We start from the raw sequence: 13,689 nt of genomic DNA on the forward strand, positions 1-13,689 counted from the left end.
GGATGCAGTTCATCTGGCCCTGGAGGTTTGAACTCATTCAAAGTAATTAAGTGTTCCTTGACCATATGACTATCGATCTCAAGCTGCAATCCTGCCCCTTCAGCCTGTACTTCACCTTTGCCAGGGGGGGTCATAGACCCTCTTTTGGGAGAAGACTGAGCCAAAGTAGGGATTGTGTTTTACCACACTAATCTAGGTGTGGTAAAAAGATTTATTTCAATTTCATTCGTAAAGAAAAGTGGAAGTATGTCCTAGCTGCAAGAAATAGTTCCTATTTTAATTAGACCTGTCTGGGGGTTGGTATGAAAACATGCATGCACTTTGGAAATGCTCCGCATGAGCGTATGCTCTCCGAAACTGTGGAATGCCGACTGCTGGATGTCAAGCACTTTATTTCATTCATTTCATGTCATTTATTGGAGAGTTTGAACACTTCCAACCTCCAGATCTGGATACCAATACCACCTCCACCCCAAAATACAGAAGATTGCCAACCCCACACTATGCCATTCCCCCCTTCATTCCTCTGTTTTTTTTATGAGCACTGAAAGCGGGGGAGAACACAAAGAGACAAGACGGGGGCTAAAATGGGGATGGCATCCCCTCAATGGCTTTTTCTAATTCAGAGAAAAAATACCCCTCAGAAATCGGTGGGGTCCAAGGGGACTCTCTCTTCCTAGGTCCGCCTTCCCCAACCAGGTACCTTCCAGATGGTTGGGACTTCAACTCCGATCGGCCCCAGCTAGCATGGTCAATGGTCAGGAATGCTGGATGCTGTAGCACCAAACATCTGGGGAAGACCAGGTTGATGCAGGCTGGCCTAGGAAGAGAGTCCTGTTGGAGAGGGCTGTGCTGAAACTTGATCCCACCAGGCTATTTCCATGTGTTCTCAGCTTCCCTGAAGCCCCCAGTTGGTTACAGAAGGTGAAGAGTTTGGTCTCTTGCCAGCCCTGCCCACCCAAGGCTGGTGAAGGCCTCACCATCCCAACAGTGCTGCCCTTCTCACTTGTGCAGGGAAGAACCTGGCGGCGGCTTGCGGGATGCAGCTAGATCTCCTTGTCCTCTGCTCCATAAACTAAGGATGCCACCAGACGAAGTCCGACGCGTGGCGGCAACTGCTTCTCACATGGGGCCGTGGTGGCTGGAAACCCCACAGGGCGCACAGGCAACCGCATCAGGAGCCAGTCCTCCATCCAGGTCTTGAAGGCCAGGGCCAAGCACGTAGCGGCCAAGACAGCAGCCTGAGCTCTGGTGCAAGTTGCAAGGGTCTGGACAAGGTGGGACACCGACACTTGCGCACTGTTCGCCATCCCTGATGCTCAGGGTTATGGTGCATTGCCGTCACTGCATTTCCGCCACCCCTTGCTGTACATCAGGGATGGGGAATGTATGGCCCTCCTGATATTGGAGCACAGCTCCCACGATTGGCCATGCTTGCTGGGGCTGATGGGAGTTGCAGTCCAACAACGTCTGGAGAGGCACATGTTCCCTGCTGTACATCCAGCAACACCGACACTCCTTGACACGTGCAAAGAACTCATGCCACTCACCCAGCTGTCCCTGCTAGCCCCCCAACCTATTTTAAGGCATCTGTATCACCCTTATGTCTAGCAATTCTTCACCAGCACAGACTAATCCCTGTACTCGCCCCTTCCCTAAACTTGGAAGCTGCCAGTCCCGTCCTTCTCAAACCCCCGTTTGGTTCCCTCCAACCATCCTCAGTGGGCTTCGTAAGCCCCTTCCATGCATGATTCAGGGTCAGGGAACAAAGGACCTTATACAGGCCACGGATCTGTCTACCCCAGTACTGTTGTCACGGACTGGCAGCCGTGGCTCTCCAGGGTTTCAGGGAGGATTCTTTCCTAGCCCTACGTGGAGATGCCAGGGATTGAACCAGGGACCTCCTGCATGCAAAGCAGGTGCTCTACCAACTGAGCTACGGCATGTCGCATAGGACCCCCACTGAAAGTATACTACGTACATGTTCATCCATTACACGGATAATATCTTAACCTTCCAAGCTGGAGGGGCCGCTCAGCGTAGGGGTCTCTTTCGGAAGCCCATCTCCTATGGCAGCAGGCAGCTTCTCTCTGCCTATTTATTTCCGGCCAGGTGAGAGGGTGGGCGGGTTAGCTTGCCACTCGAGGAGGACCAAGGCAGGAGTATTCCTCCAACACAGGGGTGGGTGACACAAGGCCCATTTGCGCCCCTGGCCTTTTTTGTGCCCCCTGAACTTACCACCAAAATTGGATGGCACAGCAGCAAAAAAAGAAACAAGGAGGCTAACCCCCCTGCCCCCGTTTGACATTTTTTAGAGAAAAATCTTAATTTTTTTTGCTGCCATGTTGCTGCACTGTCGAATTTCAGTGGTGGCAGGGATTCGCCTCCGGTGGGTTCCAGGGAAGGGAAATTGCCCCCTGGAGCCCCAGAAGTTGTCCGCTCCCTACCCTAATGAATGTTGGGTCATTGCCAAAATAGCTGCCCAAGTGAGCAAGTATAGTGGCGGCTTCCCAGCACTGATTGAAAACATTCCAGAAAAAGCAGCCCAGGGCAGCAGCATCTGCAGTGATGGACCATCGGCTTTTGCCTGAGGATGCCACCTGCTGGCGCCAGGCTCATCTTGTAGGGACACAGAAGCCAAGCAATAGTGCCGTTTCATAGAATCATAGAACAGTAGGGTTGGAAGGGGCCTACAAGGCCATCGAGTCCAACCCCCTGCTCAATGCAGGAATCCAAGTCAGTTTTTTTGCTCCATTGCTGGCACCTTGGTCTGAAGGCTCATCTTCACAAAGGGAAACTCCGACATGGTGGGATGGGAGGAGGAAGACCATTCTTGAACACAGGCAGCACTTCAGATGGGAAGTCTCCCCTCCCGGATCTAGGTTACAGAGATGCCTCAGGACACTCCAGTTGGGCCAACAACTTCTCCCCAAACAACTAAAACGGGGCGAGCAACTTGTGGCCCTCCAGATCTTTTGGCCTACAACTCCCAACACCATACTGCCTACACTGGCTAGGGCTGATGGGAGTTGTAGGCCAAAACATCTGGAAGGCCACAAGCTGCCCACCCTGGTACTCAATGGAACCTCCATGGCCAAAGGCAGTATACTTCCAAGCACAGGATACTGGGGGAAACGACACTGGGCATCTGCCTGCTTGCATGTTTCCTAGCAGCATCTTGATGGCTGACGTTGGGAACAGAATCCGGGACACACAATCAACTCTTGGTTTGATCCAGCCAGGGCACTCTTCTGTCCAAACACCCCACAGGCAGACAGAAGCCACAGATGGTTGCCAACCAGGAAGCCGGGGACACGTTCGGCCCGCCTCTTCTACCTGAAGAGCCCAGCCCTCCCTGCTGTGTGGGGTGGCACTGCCGCCCTGTCAAAAGGCAGAGGCCTGCTGCCAGCCAGGAAAAAGACAGTGCAGGCCCCGCTCCCCCCCAGCTGCAGTGGGACGCGGCCAACGGAAGCACCCGGGTGTCGCCAAGGCTCTGCGCCTCCAGGCTACGGCCAGTCCGCCAGAGTAAGGTCCTCGAACATCAGGTACTGCTTCAGGAGCGGAGGAAGGTCGAAGTCCCTGATGGCTTGGAGCCGTGGGTGGCCGAGAGCCGTTCGGACTGACAGGCGGCTGAGGTGCTTGAGGGAAGGGGGCTGCCGGCGGCGAGCCTCCATCCAGGAGATCAGGGCTGGCTGCGAGACGAGGCGCTTGGGGGGGGCTCCGGTTCTCTGTGGCAGGGAGAAAGGAGCAGACGGTGCTTTGGGCGGTGGAGCGAGCGGAGGTGCAACGTGGGCTGCTCCAGATGGGATGGCCCATCTGTCTTGACACGGGGATGGTGCACAGCATGGGTGGGGAACCTATTTTGTCTTGAGGGCCAACTCCCATTATGGAGAAGCTTTGGGAGGCTGCACTCCTGGGGTGGGCGGGGTAAAAGCAAAAGGTGGCCGGGCCAAAATACCAGCATTGTTCTGCTGAAAGCTCTTAATACCAGTAGCTAAGCTGAGCTGGAGAACCACTTTTCGCCCAAGGGCCAACCAATTTTGGAGAAGCTGGGGAGGTGCAGTCCAGTCGTGGGTGGGGCCAAAGGAGCAAAAATACCAGCGCATTTTAGCTTAAAGCTCTTGACTGCCAGTAACTCAGCCTTTGGAGAGGCACTTCACCCTTTCTGAATGGGGAAAAATGGCACAAAAGCCAGGAAACCAACAAATGATTGGTAGTTGGGGGGAGGGGGACAGGGACAGGGGATGGGGCGGGGCCCTCTGGGGAACCCCAGAGAGCCCTACCGGGATCCCACGTGGGGAGATTTGTTCCCTGGGCCTGAGGAACTGCACCCCTGGTTTACAGAGAGGGTGGAGGGGCTTTTTTCAGTCAGTGGCCCATTCCCCAAGGGGGCAATCTGTAGAGTGCTACATGCTGGTGGTGGGCGGAACTACGGCCAAACATGGGTGGAGCCAGAGCCAAACATGGACTGGATTTGCAAAGTGGCAGGATTGTACACTCTGCATGCGTGCGTGCGTGCGTGAGAGATCCCAACTCTCTCTCTCTGTCTCTCTCTGTGCCACCCCATCTGTGCAGGTCACATGAAACTTGAGCCACAGTTTCCTCGCCCTGATTCACAAGGAAGGAGGAGTGAAAGACGGATTAGCAGATGGGTGGTCAGCGGGGAGGGAAGGTTTAGAAAGAAGATAAAGACAGCCAGGACATCAAGTCATCCTTGGGTTGGGGAACAGGGCTTAAGCAGACTCACCGAGCCTGTGAAGTAACAACAGAGGAGGAAGCAACACTCTGAGCATGTCCAGAGCGTATGCCCGAGAGACTGAAGGCCAATTTGCACACCCACGATCCTGGAGCGGCATGGCACGTGGGCATCCCTGGGAAGCAGTTGCCCCACCTGCCACGTACGAACTGGCCCTTTGGTACCCAGGGATCAGAAGCTCACCTGGCTTGACGTCCTCCCCGCCCTGCTCCCCCCTGGCTCCCATCCACTGCTTGGCAGAACAGGCCATTTAAGAACAGGTGAGGCTGGGCAGGGCTGGGATAGAAAGGAAAAGACAGGAAGGTGGAGAAGCCGTTGCTAAGAAGATCTGTTGATCTTCAGAGGACAATATGGCATCGCCTGTGGCTGGAGTGGCCAAAGTAAGGCAGAGCAGCAGAAGAACTGGCCTTGGGTTGTTCGGTAGGCTAGATACAGTGTGGTGGAAAAACAGGAGGGTGCCTGAAAAATGATTTTTGGAAAAGCATTTTGGAAAGATATTTCCTTCCTCAGGGGCTGCAAATACAATTTCATTGTAAAACATCACTGACATTCTCAAACCATACTACAAAGTTGCATCAATTACTTTTCACAACTGCATCCAAAATTTGTATCAGGGATAACTCATAACCATTACAAATATTAAATTTACATTCTTTTTTCTCTGTATATACTAATAGATGGATGCAAAAAATTAGAATGTGTATTTTATTATTTCATAACATAGCTATGAGTTATCACTGTGAAAACTGATGGATGCAGTTGTGAAAATTAACGGATGCAACTTTGTATGTATTTTTACAGTGTATACTATGGTTTTAAAATACCAAAAATGTTTTACAATGAAATTTTATGTGCAGCCCCGAGGAAGAAAAGCGCTTTCCAAAGTGTGTTGAACTCATTAAATCATTTTTCAGGCACCTCAGGGCACCTTCTCTCCTGAATTTTGACACAATCTGGGCCTTTCCCCTTCCTTGGCCCCTCTCCCTGAGAAACAACGTGGTACCTCCATGCATGCAGCTATGGATGATGGAACTTGTAGCCCAACACTGCTGGAGGGCGCCGGTTGGGGGGCCGGCCAGGCACACTATGCTGGCCTTCGGCAAGGGCTCACCTTGTTTCTGTAGCAGATGCAGGCGCCTGCCTGCACCAGCAGCCGGATACACTCTGTCTGTCCACTGCACGCGGCCAGGTACATGGGGGTCACTCCCCAATTGTCCTGCAGGTTCACGTCTGCGCCGTGCTGAGGAGGAAAGCCGCTCATTAGCGCAAGGGCGTCGAACCTCTTTCGGGCCAAGGGCCAAATTCCATTTTGGAGAAGCTCCTGGGGGCCACATTCTTGTGGAGGCGGGGCCGAAGGCAAAGGGCCGGGGCCAAAACACCAGCGTATTGGAGCTTGAAGCCCTTACTGCCAGTAACTGCGCCCTAGGAGAGGCATTTCATCCTTTTAGAATGGGGGAAAACTGCACAAAAACTGGGAAACCACCACCCTATTGGTTGGGGGAAAGGGGGTGGGGCCAAGGGAAAGGGGGTGGCCATCTGGGGAACCACCCCTGCATTTGTGCCTCAGGACTGCAGGCCTGTTATCGACCTTTGATCATCTGAGGGTGGAATGTATTGGCCTCAGGAGCGTAGCCCAGTCATTTATAGTGTCAGATGGGCCTAGAGATCCATAATGCGTGCTTTAGTTCATTATTAGTGCAATTCCCACGCTTATGGGAATTGCACCAATAATGAACTTAAGCAAGCATTATGGATCTCTACGCCCGTCTAACACTATAAATGACTGGGCTACGCTCCTGGGCCCAATACAAGGTCTTAAGTCCCCCCAGTCTCAGCTGCCTGAAGCCATACCATGGAAACCAACTCCAGAAGTCAAGGCCAGAGGTCTCCACAGCAAGAAACTACACAACAGGCACCAGCCCTCCATGCGCCTGCCCCCAGACAAAACGGCAGCTTCATATATTTGTGCGAGTAATTTGCACTGGGAAAACAGCATGGGGAGGTGAAGGCATAACCTTTCCCTACCCCCGACGCCACAATCCTGATCGGATTCGCCCTCCCCTCCTGCAGCTGCTACAGAACATTTCCGCGTCTAGCTACAGGCCCTCCGGAACGTGGCCAGGGCTTGCAAGGCAGGAAGCGGGCTCAGCTGGTAACAGGATGAGGGGCCCAGAAGAGGAAGGGGCCATTCCGGGGGCAGTACCTGGATCAGCAGCAGGGTGCAGTCTGGGAAGAGACCGATGGCGGCATGGAGAGGAGTCCCTCCATGTTTGCAGCAGGTGTGGACATTGGCTCCGTGCTGCAGCAGCAGCTCCACCGAGCGCCTCTGCCCCTTGTAGGCAGCCCAGTAGAGCGGAGTCTTGCCGTAATAATCCTCCCGGTCTACCAGCTCCCTGCCTGAAACCAAAGGGCAGGGAGCATCTTGGAGCAGCACAGAAACCGACAGTTCATCACGAATTATATTTGCTGGAAGCCAGAGGGCAAGTCTGTACCGCATACATTGACACAGGGGTGCTGAACCTCTTTCAGCCCAAGGGCCACGTTCCATTTTGGAGCTAGAGGAGGCAATATCCTGGGCAGATGTGTCTTATGAAACAAGCCTGGGGGATGGGGGGAGGGAGGCTATGGGGTGGGCAGGAAGGTAAGACCTGTGCTGGATCCAGGAGTGGATAGGAAGCCAGTGGAGGGATTTCAGGAGGGGCATCCCATGACCAGAGCAACAAGAGGGGTGAATGGTTTGGGCAGCAGAGCGCTGGGGGTGGGGTGGGCTAGGGGACAAGGTGAGACAACGGAAGGCCAGCGGGGAGAAGACTGCAGCAGTCCAGGAGAGAGATTACCAGTTTTTGCAGAGGGAGCCGGACAGGAAGGGCCATATTTTTGCAATGTCATACACCAGGGGTGGCCAACCTGTGGCCCTCCAAGTGTTTGGGCCTACATCTCCCATCAGCCCTAGCCAGCACAGCCAATGGTGAGGGATGATGGGAGCTGTAGGCCAAAACAGCTGGAGGGCCACAAGCTGCCCACCCCTGTTGCAAATAGAAAGCAACACGATGGCTACATTCTAAATACAGGGAAGAAGAGGAGTCAAAGAGAAACCCAAAGCTACATGCAGCCTGTTCAACAGGGTGCTTGGAAGAGGGCTGGAAATGTCCTGCTGTAATTTCAAAAGCCAGAGGCATGGCTGAAAAGGTGCCTAGGGCAGAGCCTGGCTGGATCAGACCAAAGGCCCATTGGGGCCAGTGCCATGTTCCCAAAAGTGGTCAGCCAGGGGTCTCAGAGGCCTGCAGAATTCATTGTCCTTCCCTGTGTCTTCCAAAACCCAAATCAAGCAAAATAAGGGAGATCAGGTCAATACGCTCAACTTGCATACTTAATACAGGTTGCAGAACTCAGCTACACCCCCCCGCCCCCCACACATGCACTGCTTTCCTGGGGTGTAACATTTTGATTGCCCAGGCACAGAATTTTATTGATTTCTTTTGAAAGCCATCCAGACCCCCTTAGCCCTACGTGCAACACACACCTGAGGTCACCAGGAGTTGCTTCAGCTTCTCCACGTTGCCACGGCTAGCCTCATAGTGCAGCTCCGTCCACCTGTAGTTGTAGCTGGGCGCTGCCTGGTAACGCTTGGCTGGGGGACGCGAGGATTCTGGGCCCCCCCGGTTGCCGTAGGGTGCTCTGGAGAGGGAGCTGATGTAGAAGCCCATCTTGCCAACTGGGCAGACTCCCTCCGCCCACATGGATCGGCCTCAACTGGCTGGTCGTGGGCCACATCAGGCTCTGGGATGATGCAACGCTGATAAGGAAGCCGGGATAAGGTTCAGAGGTAAAACACCCTTGCATGGTACAGCGGCACTGTGAGCCCCACTTTTCTATGCGTTTGTTCCACGGCACACCTACGTGGTTGCAGACTGCTAATTCAGGGATGGGCAACATGTATGTGGAGTCCCTTGGCCATTTTTGTGCTCCCCGCCCTCTGCAGCCCCTGAACACGCGGCAGTGACGCAAGGCGCACAGGATGTGCCGGCCTTCCCTCCAAGCAGAATGCTGGGAGACGTCCGGGAGCGCAATTCCACTCGGAGACGAGGCGCATGCTCCTTGCACGCCTTGTTTCCCCGCTGAATTGGAACAATTTTTGCCGTGGCAAACTCGGCGGCATGTTCGGCGGCGGCAGGAGCAAGGTACAGCCTCTGGCAGGGGCCGCTGCAGCCCCCATGACCCACAAAAATTGTCCACCCCTGCACAAACTGCATCTACAGGGGAAGGAGGGGATGATAGCTTGCCACCACTGGGAAGTCCTCTGAAGTGGGGGTTCGGAGGGGGACGCTCAGCGGCAGTCACACCGTTGCCTATGACACGCCAAGTATTCACGCAGCTACTCATGGCGACTTCATTGCTGTTTCACAGCCGCAAGCAGCGAGGTGTTCCTGGACAGTCTTTCACAGGCTCAGCATCCTTTCAAAGACAGAGACAGAACTGGTGACAAACCACGCAAGGGGTCTGTTGCCTTTGGACGCTGCCTGAATGCTTCCCGGATGGGCCCTTGGTCTGATCCAGCCAGCAGGGCTCTCCTTAAGATCTACTTCAGTCTTATGGCGCTTTAGGGTGCAATCCTACGCATGTTTAGACAGAGAAAAGGCCTACAAAAGGCCTTGCTGGCTGGGGAATGATAGGAGCTCTGTCTTTTCTCTGTCTAAACATGCATAGGATTGCACCCTTATTGTAGTATGTATTTGTTTACAACTATACATGTTGATCAGGGGAGTGGGTGAGCGCTCAGACAGACAGCACTAGTCCCCAATAGTAGCATCCGTCACTCAAGACTACTTATTGCTGGCATGCTGGAAAAACTTCTCTCTGTCTCTCTTTTTTAATCTCTGTCTACAGTCACCCTACATCTCCTTTCACACGCATTCAGGAACACAGTTTTAGCCCCACTCTGGTAGGTTGATGCGACCAACGTTCTTAGCTGCCCTAGACTGCCCATCTCCAATCAGTGCCTTTTCACTCGTGATGCAATCGCAGGCCCAGGATTGTCACAAAAAGTACGCTAGACAGAAAGCCTCAGTCCTTCATTGTTCACTAGTGAACTGGTGTGGTACATCTTTGCAAACACAAATTTGTCTCCACTTCTGGTTTGATCACCCTTTTACATTTTCAAGTATAAACGAAACATCTCAGGGGTACACCACAAAAAAGGAATGGGCGACGTCAGATCGCCACTTGCATTGCTGGTTCCAGGACAGTCTATGGCTCATCATATGGTACAGTTGCAACATTGCTCCATCGGGCATTCCGAGCTAAGCTAGCTGACCCACAGGTATCAGCATTTTTGCTAACCATGGTTAGCTCAGACACCTGACAAACTCATTTCTATCCTGGACCTATCAGGGATTGGATCTTGAAATATGTGATCAGTCATGAAATCTCTGGTAAATCTCTGAGTGACCCCAGGTTCCTAAGCTCCGCAACTCTTCCGCTCACCAACGTTGCATATCAAGGCATTTTGTTGTTGTTTATTCGGTCAGTTGCTTCCGACTCTTCGCGACTTCATGGACCAGCCCACGCCAGAGCTTCCTGTCCGCCGTCGCCACCCCCAGCTCCCCCAAGGACGTCACCTCCAGAATATCATCCATCCATCTTGCCCTTGGTCGGCCCCTCTTCCTTTGGCCTTCCACTTTCCCTAGCATCAGCATCCTCTCCAGGGTATCCTGTCTTCTCATTATGTGGCCAAAGTACTTCAGTTTTGCCTTTAATATCCTTCCCTCAAGTGAGCAGTCTGGCTTTATTTCCTGGAGTATGGACTGGTTTGATCTTCTGGCAGTCCAAGGCACTCTCAGAATTTTCCTCCAGCACCACAGTTCAAAAGCATCTATCTTCCTTCGCTCAGCCTTCCTTATAGTCCAGCTCTCGCAGCCATAGGTTTCTACGGGGAATACCATTGCTTTAACTATGTGGACCTTTGTTGTCAGTGTGATGTCTCTGCTCTTCACTATTTTATCAAGATTTCTCATTGCTCTCCTCCCAAGAAGTAAACGTCTTCTGATTTCCTGGCTGCAGTCAGCGTCTGCAGTAATCTTTGCGCCTAGAAAGACAAAGTCTGTCACTGCCTCCACGTTTTCTCCCTCTATTTGCCAGTGATCAATCAAGCTGGTTGCCATAATCTTGGTCTTTTTGAGGTTTAACTGCAACCCAGCTTTTGCACTTTCTTCTTTCACCTTCGTCATGAGGTTCCTCAGCTCCTCCTCGCTTTCAGCCAGCAAAGTGGTATCATCTGCATATCAGAGATTGTTAATGTTTCTTCCAGCAATTTTAACTCCAGCCTTGGCTTCATCAAGCCCACCACATGATGTGTTCTGCGTAGAGGTTGAATAGGTAGGGTGAGAGTATACAGCCCTGCCGTACTCCTTTCCCAATCTTAAACTGGTCCGTTGTTCTGTGGTCTGTTCTTACCATTGCTACTTGGTCGTTATACAGATTCCTCAGGAGGCAGACAAGATGACTTGGTATCCCCATACCACCAAGAACTTGCCACAATTTGTGATGATCCACACAGTCAAAGGCTTTAGAATAGTCAATAAAACAGAAATAGATGTTTTTCTGAAACTCCCTGGCTTTCTCCATTATCCAGCGGATATTGGCAATTTGGTCTCTAGTTCCTCTGCCTTTTCTAAACCCAGCTTGTACATCTGGCAATTCTCGTTCCATTAATTGCTGGAGTCTACCTTGCAAGATCTTGAGCATTACCTTACTGGCATGTGAAATAAGTGCCACTGTTCGATAGTTTGAACATTCTTTGGTGCTTCCCTTTTTTGGTATGGGGATATAAGTTGATTTTTCCCAATCTGTTGGCCATTCTTGTGTTTTCCAAATTTGCTGGCATATGGCATGCATCACCTTGACAGCACCATCTTGCAAGGTTTTAAACAGTTCAGCTGGGATACCGTCATCTCCTGCTGCCTTGTTATTAGCAATGCTTCTTAAGGCCCATTCAGCCTCACTCTTCAGGATGTCTGGCTCTAGCTCACTGACCACACCGTCAGATCTATCCCCGATATTATTATCCTTCCTATACAGATCTTCCGTATATTCTTGCCACCTTTTCTTGATCTCTTCTGCTTCTGTTAGGTCCTTGCCATCTTTGTTTTTGATCATACCCATTTTTGCCTGGAATTTACCTCCGATGTTTCTAATTTTCTGGAAGAGGTCTCTTGTCCCTCCTATTCTATTATCTTCTTCCGTTTCCGCGCATTGCTTGTTTAAAAATAATTCCTTCTCTCTTCTGGCTAACCTCTGGAATTTTGCATTGAATTGGGCATATCTCCCCCCATCACTGTTGCCTTTTGCTTTCCTTCTTTCTTGGGCTGCTTCCAGTGTCTCCGCATACAGCCATCTTGCCTTCTTGGTTTTCTTTTTCTTTGGGATGTTTTTTGTTGCCGCCTCCTGAACAATGTTGCGAACTTCTGTCCATAGTTCTTCCGGGACCCTATCTACTAAATCTAGTCCCTGAAATCTATTCTTCACCTCCACTGCATATTCATTAGGAATATTCGTGAGCTCATATCTAACTGATCTGTGGGTCTTCCCTATTCTCTTTAGTCTGATTCTAAATTATGCAATAAATATCAAGGCATAGCAGGGCTTAAGTAGCACTAGGACTCAACCTTGAAGCCTTCAAAGTAATAATCAAGAAGCAAGTGCTCTTAAGCATGTACAGAGTGCATCTCCCTCCCAACTATGTACACTCCCTCTCCTTCTGCAAAAATAAATCTGGAGTAATAGGCTTGGGTTTCCAGGCAAGTCTTGTTGAGCCACATCCCACCTAGCTTCTCAAGGAGCCTCAGATCCACGGGTCTGCTAACCCTAAGACCGCTAGGAGCCCCTGCTCCTTGCTTTCACCGCCTGCCGTAGAAGCACAGAACGAGCCCAGGGGTGCAGGAACTTAATATCCAGCGGCACAGTCCTGGACATATGTCGGGTGCACTTCTGAACGTGTGCTGAGTGCAGGTGTCCCAACTCACCCTTCTGAGTCGTTACTAAAAGGTATCGCTCAACCACACGTCCATCTGAGCTCAGGAACAGGGCAGGTGCGGAGTAGAGGCTCTAAGTCTAGCTGAATCCTGTCAACTCTCCCTCAGAAAAATCTGGGGTGGGGGGGACCCATCGCGACAGCAGGCAAGGAGCACGTCTGCCCTGTTTTAGCGCTGTCCTAGCACCCATCGAGGATTCCGGGGGCTGGTGGGGAACCCGGGCCTGGCGCCCTGAATCGATTCAGCGCTAGTGCGCCAGAGCGCGTCGCCTCCCCTCCTCCCGATCTGGAGCGGCGTAGGGCGCGCGGATCCGAATCAAGCCCCGCTCTGACCGCGTCGCTCTTGTCTTCGCGAATCGCGCCAAGATGGATCGCTGTGGGCGAGGCCGGATCCGCCCCGCCGCGGCTTTGGCCGCCCGCGGGTCTCGCCTTCCGCCTCGACGCCCCGGTCCCACCCGACGCCGGACATCGCGACCGGGCGCGGCGCTGGGCACGCCATCCGCACGCAGGCGCTTACCTCCGGCCTGGCTGCGCCGGGCCGCCGCCGTCGCAAGCCTGCTCCTTGCTCGGGGACAGGGGCTCGGAGGGCGGCTGGGAGTTGTAGTCCCTTGTCGGCACGAGGGATGGCGGGGGAAACCCACGCCACGTCTCTCCTCCTCTCTCGGAAGGCGCCCCCAACACGCGGCCGCCTCCCGATCGGACCGGTCCCCTCGGCCCGCCCGGAGGACGAGGGAGCCCCTTCCACCCTGGGGTTTGTACGTGTGTGTTCCAGGATCGCGACGCGAAAGCCCCTGGCGTCAACAAGCTCGCTCTTTCTGGCTTGTGGAGGCGCCGCCGCCTTTCTGATGTTTCGGGGGTTCCGTTAATGTGCCTTTAATGGCGACATCATGGCAGGCAGAAACTC

At 52.8% G+C, this 13,689-nt stretch overlaps 1 protein-coding gene across 2 annotated transcripts; it reads right to left on the reverse strand.

Annotated features, from left to right (window-relative positions):
• Positions 1-373: 373 nt before the first annotated feature.
• Positions 374-13,689, reverse strand: LOC146355120 (transient receptor potential cation channel subfamily A member 1-like). 2 transcript variants are annotated; one of them, XR_014788591.1, is made up of 6 exons: positions 12,778-13,136; positions 8,280-8,552; positions 6,960-7,153; positions 5,868-5,996; positions 3,058-3,728; positions 374-2,986 (listed from the first exon to the last, which is right to left on the reverse strand). XR_014788591.1 is itself a non-coding variant. In XM_084840672.1 (5 exons), exons 2-5 carry the CDS (start codon positions 8,494-8,496, stop codon positions 3,507-3,509), a joined length of 762 nt encoding a protein of 253 aa, XP_084696798.1. In that variant the 5' UTR covers positions 8,497-8,552; positions 13,303-13,689; the 3' UTR covers positions 377-3,506. The 2 variants fall into 2 exon arrangements, 1 of the variants encoding a protein (XP_084696798.1); XM_084840672.1 differs by lacking the exon at positions 12,778-13,136 and adding an exon at positions 13,303-13,689 and having other exon boundaries at positions 377-3,728.

The sequence above is a fragment of the Heloderma suspectum genome, chromosome 2 (genome assembly GCF_057233095.1).
Source record: "Heloderma suspectum isolate Gila_16-S chromosome 2, 16-S_ref, whole genome shotgun sequence".
Taxonomy (NCBI): Eukaryota; Metazoa; Chordata; class Lepidosauria; order Squamata; family Helodermatidae; genus Heloderma; species Heloderma suspectum.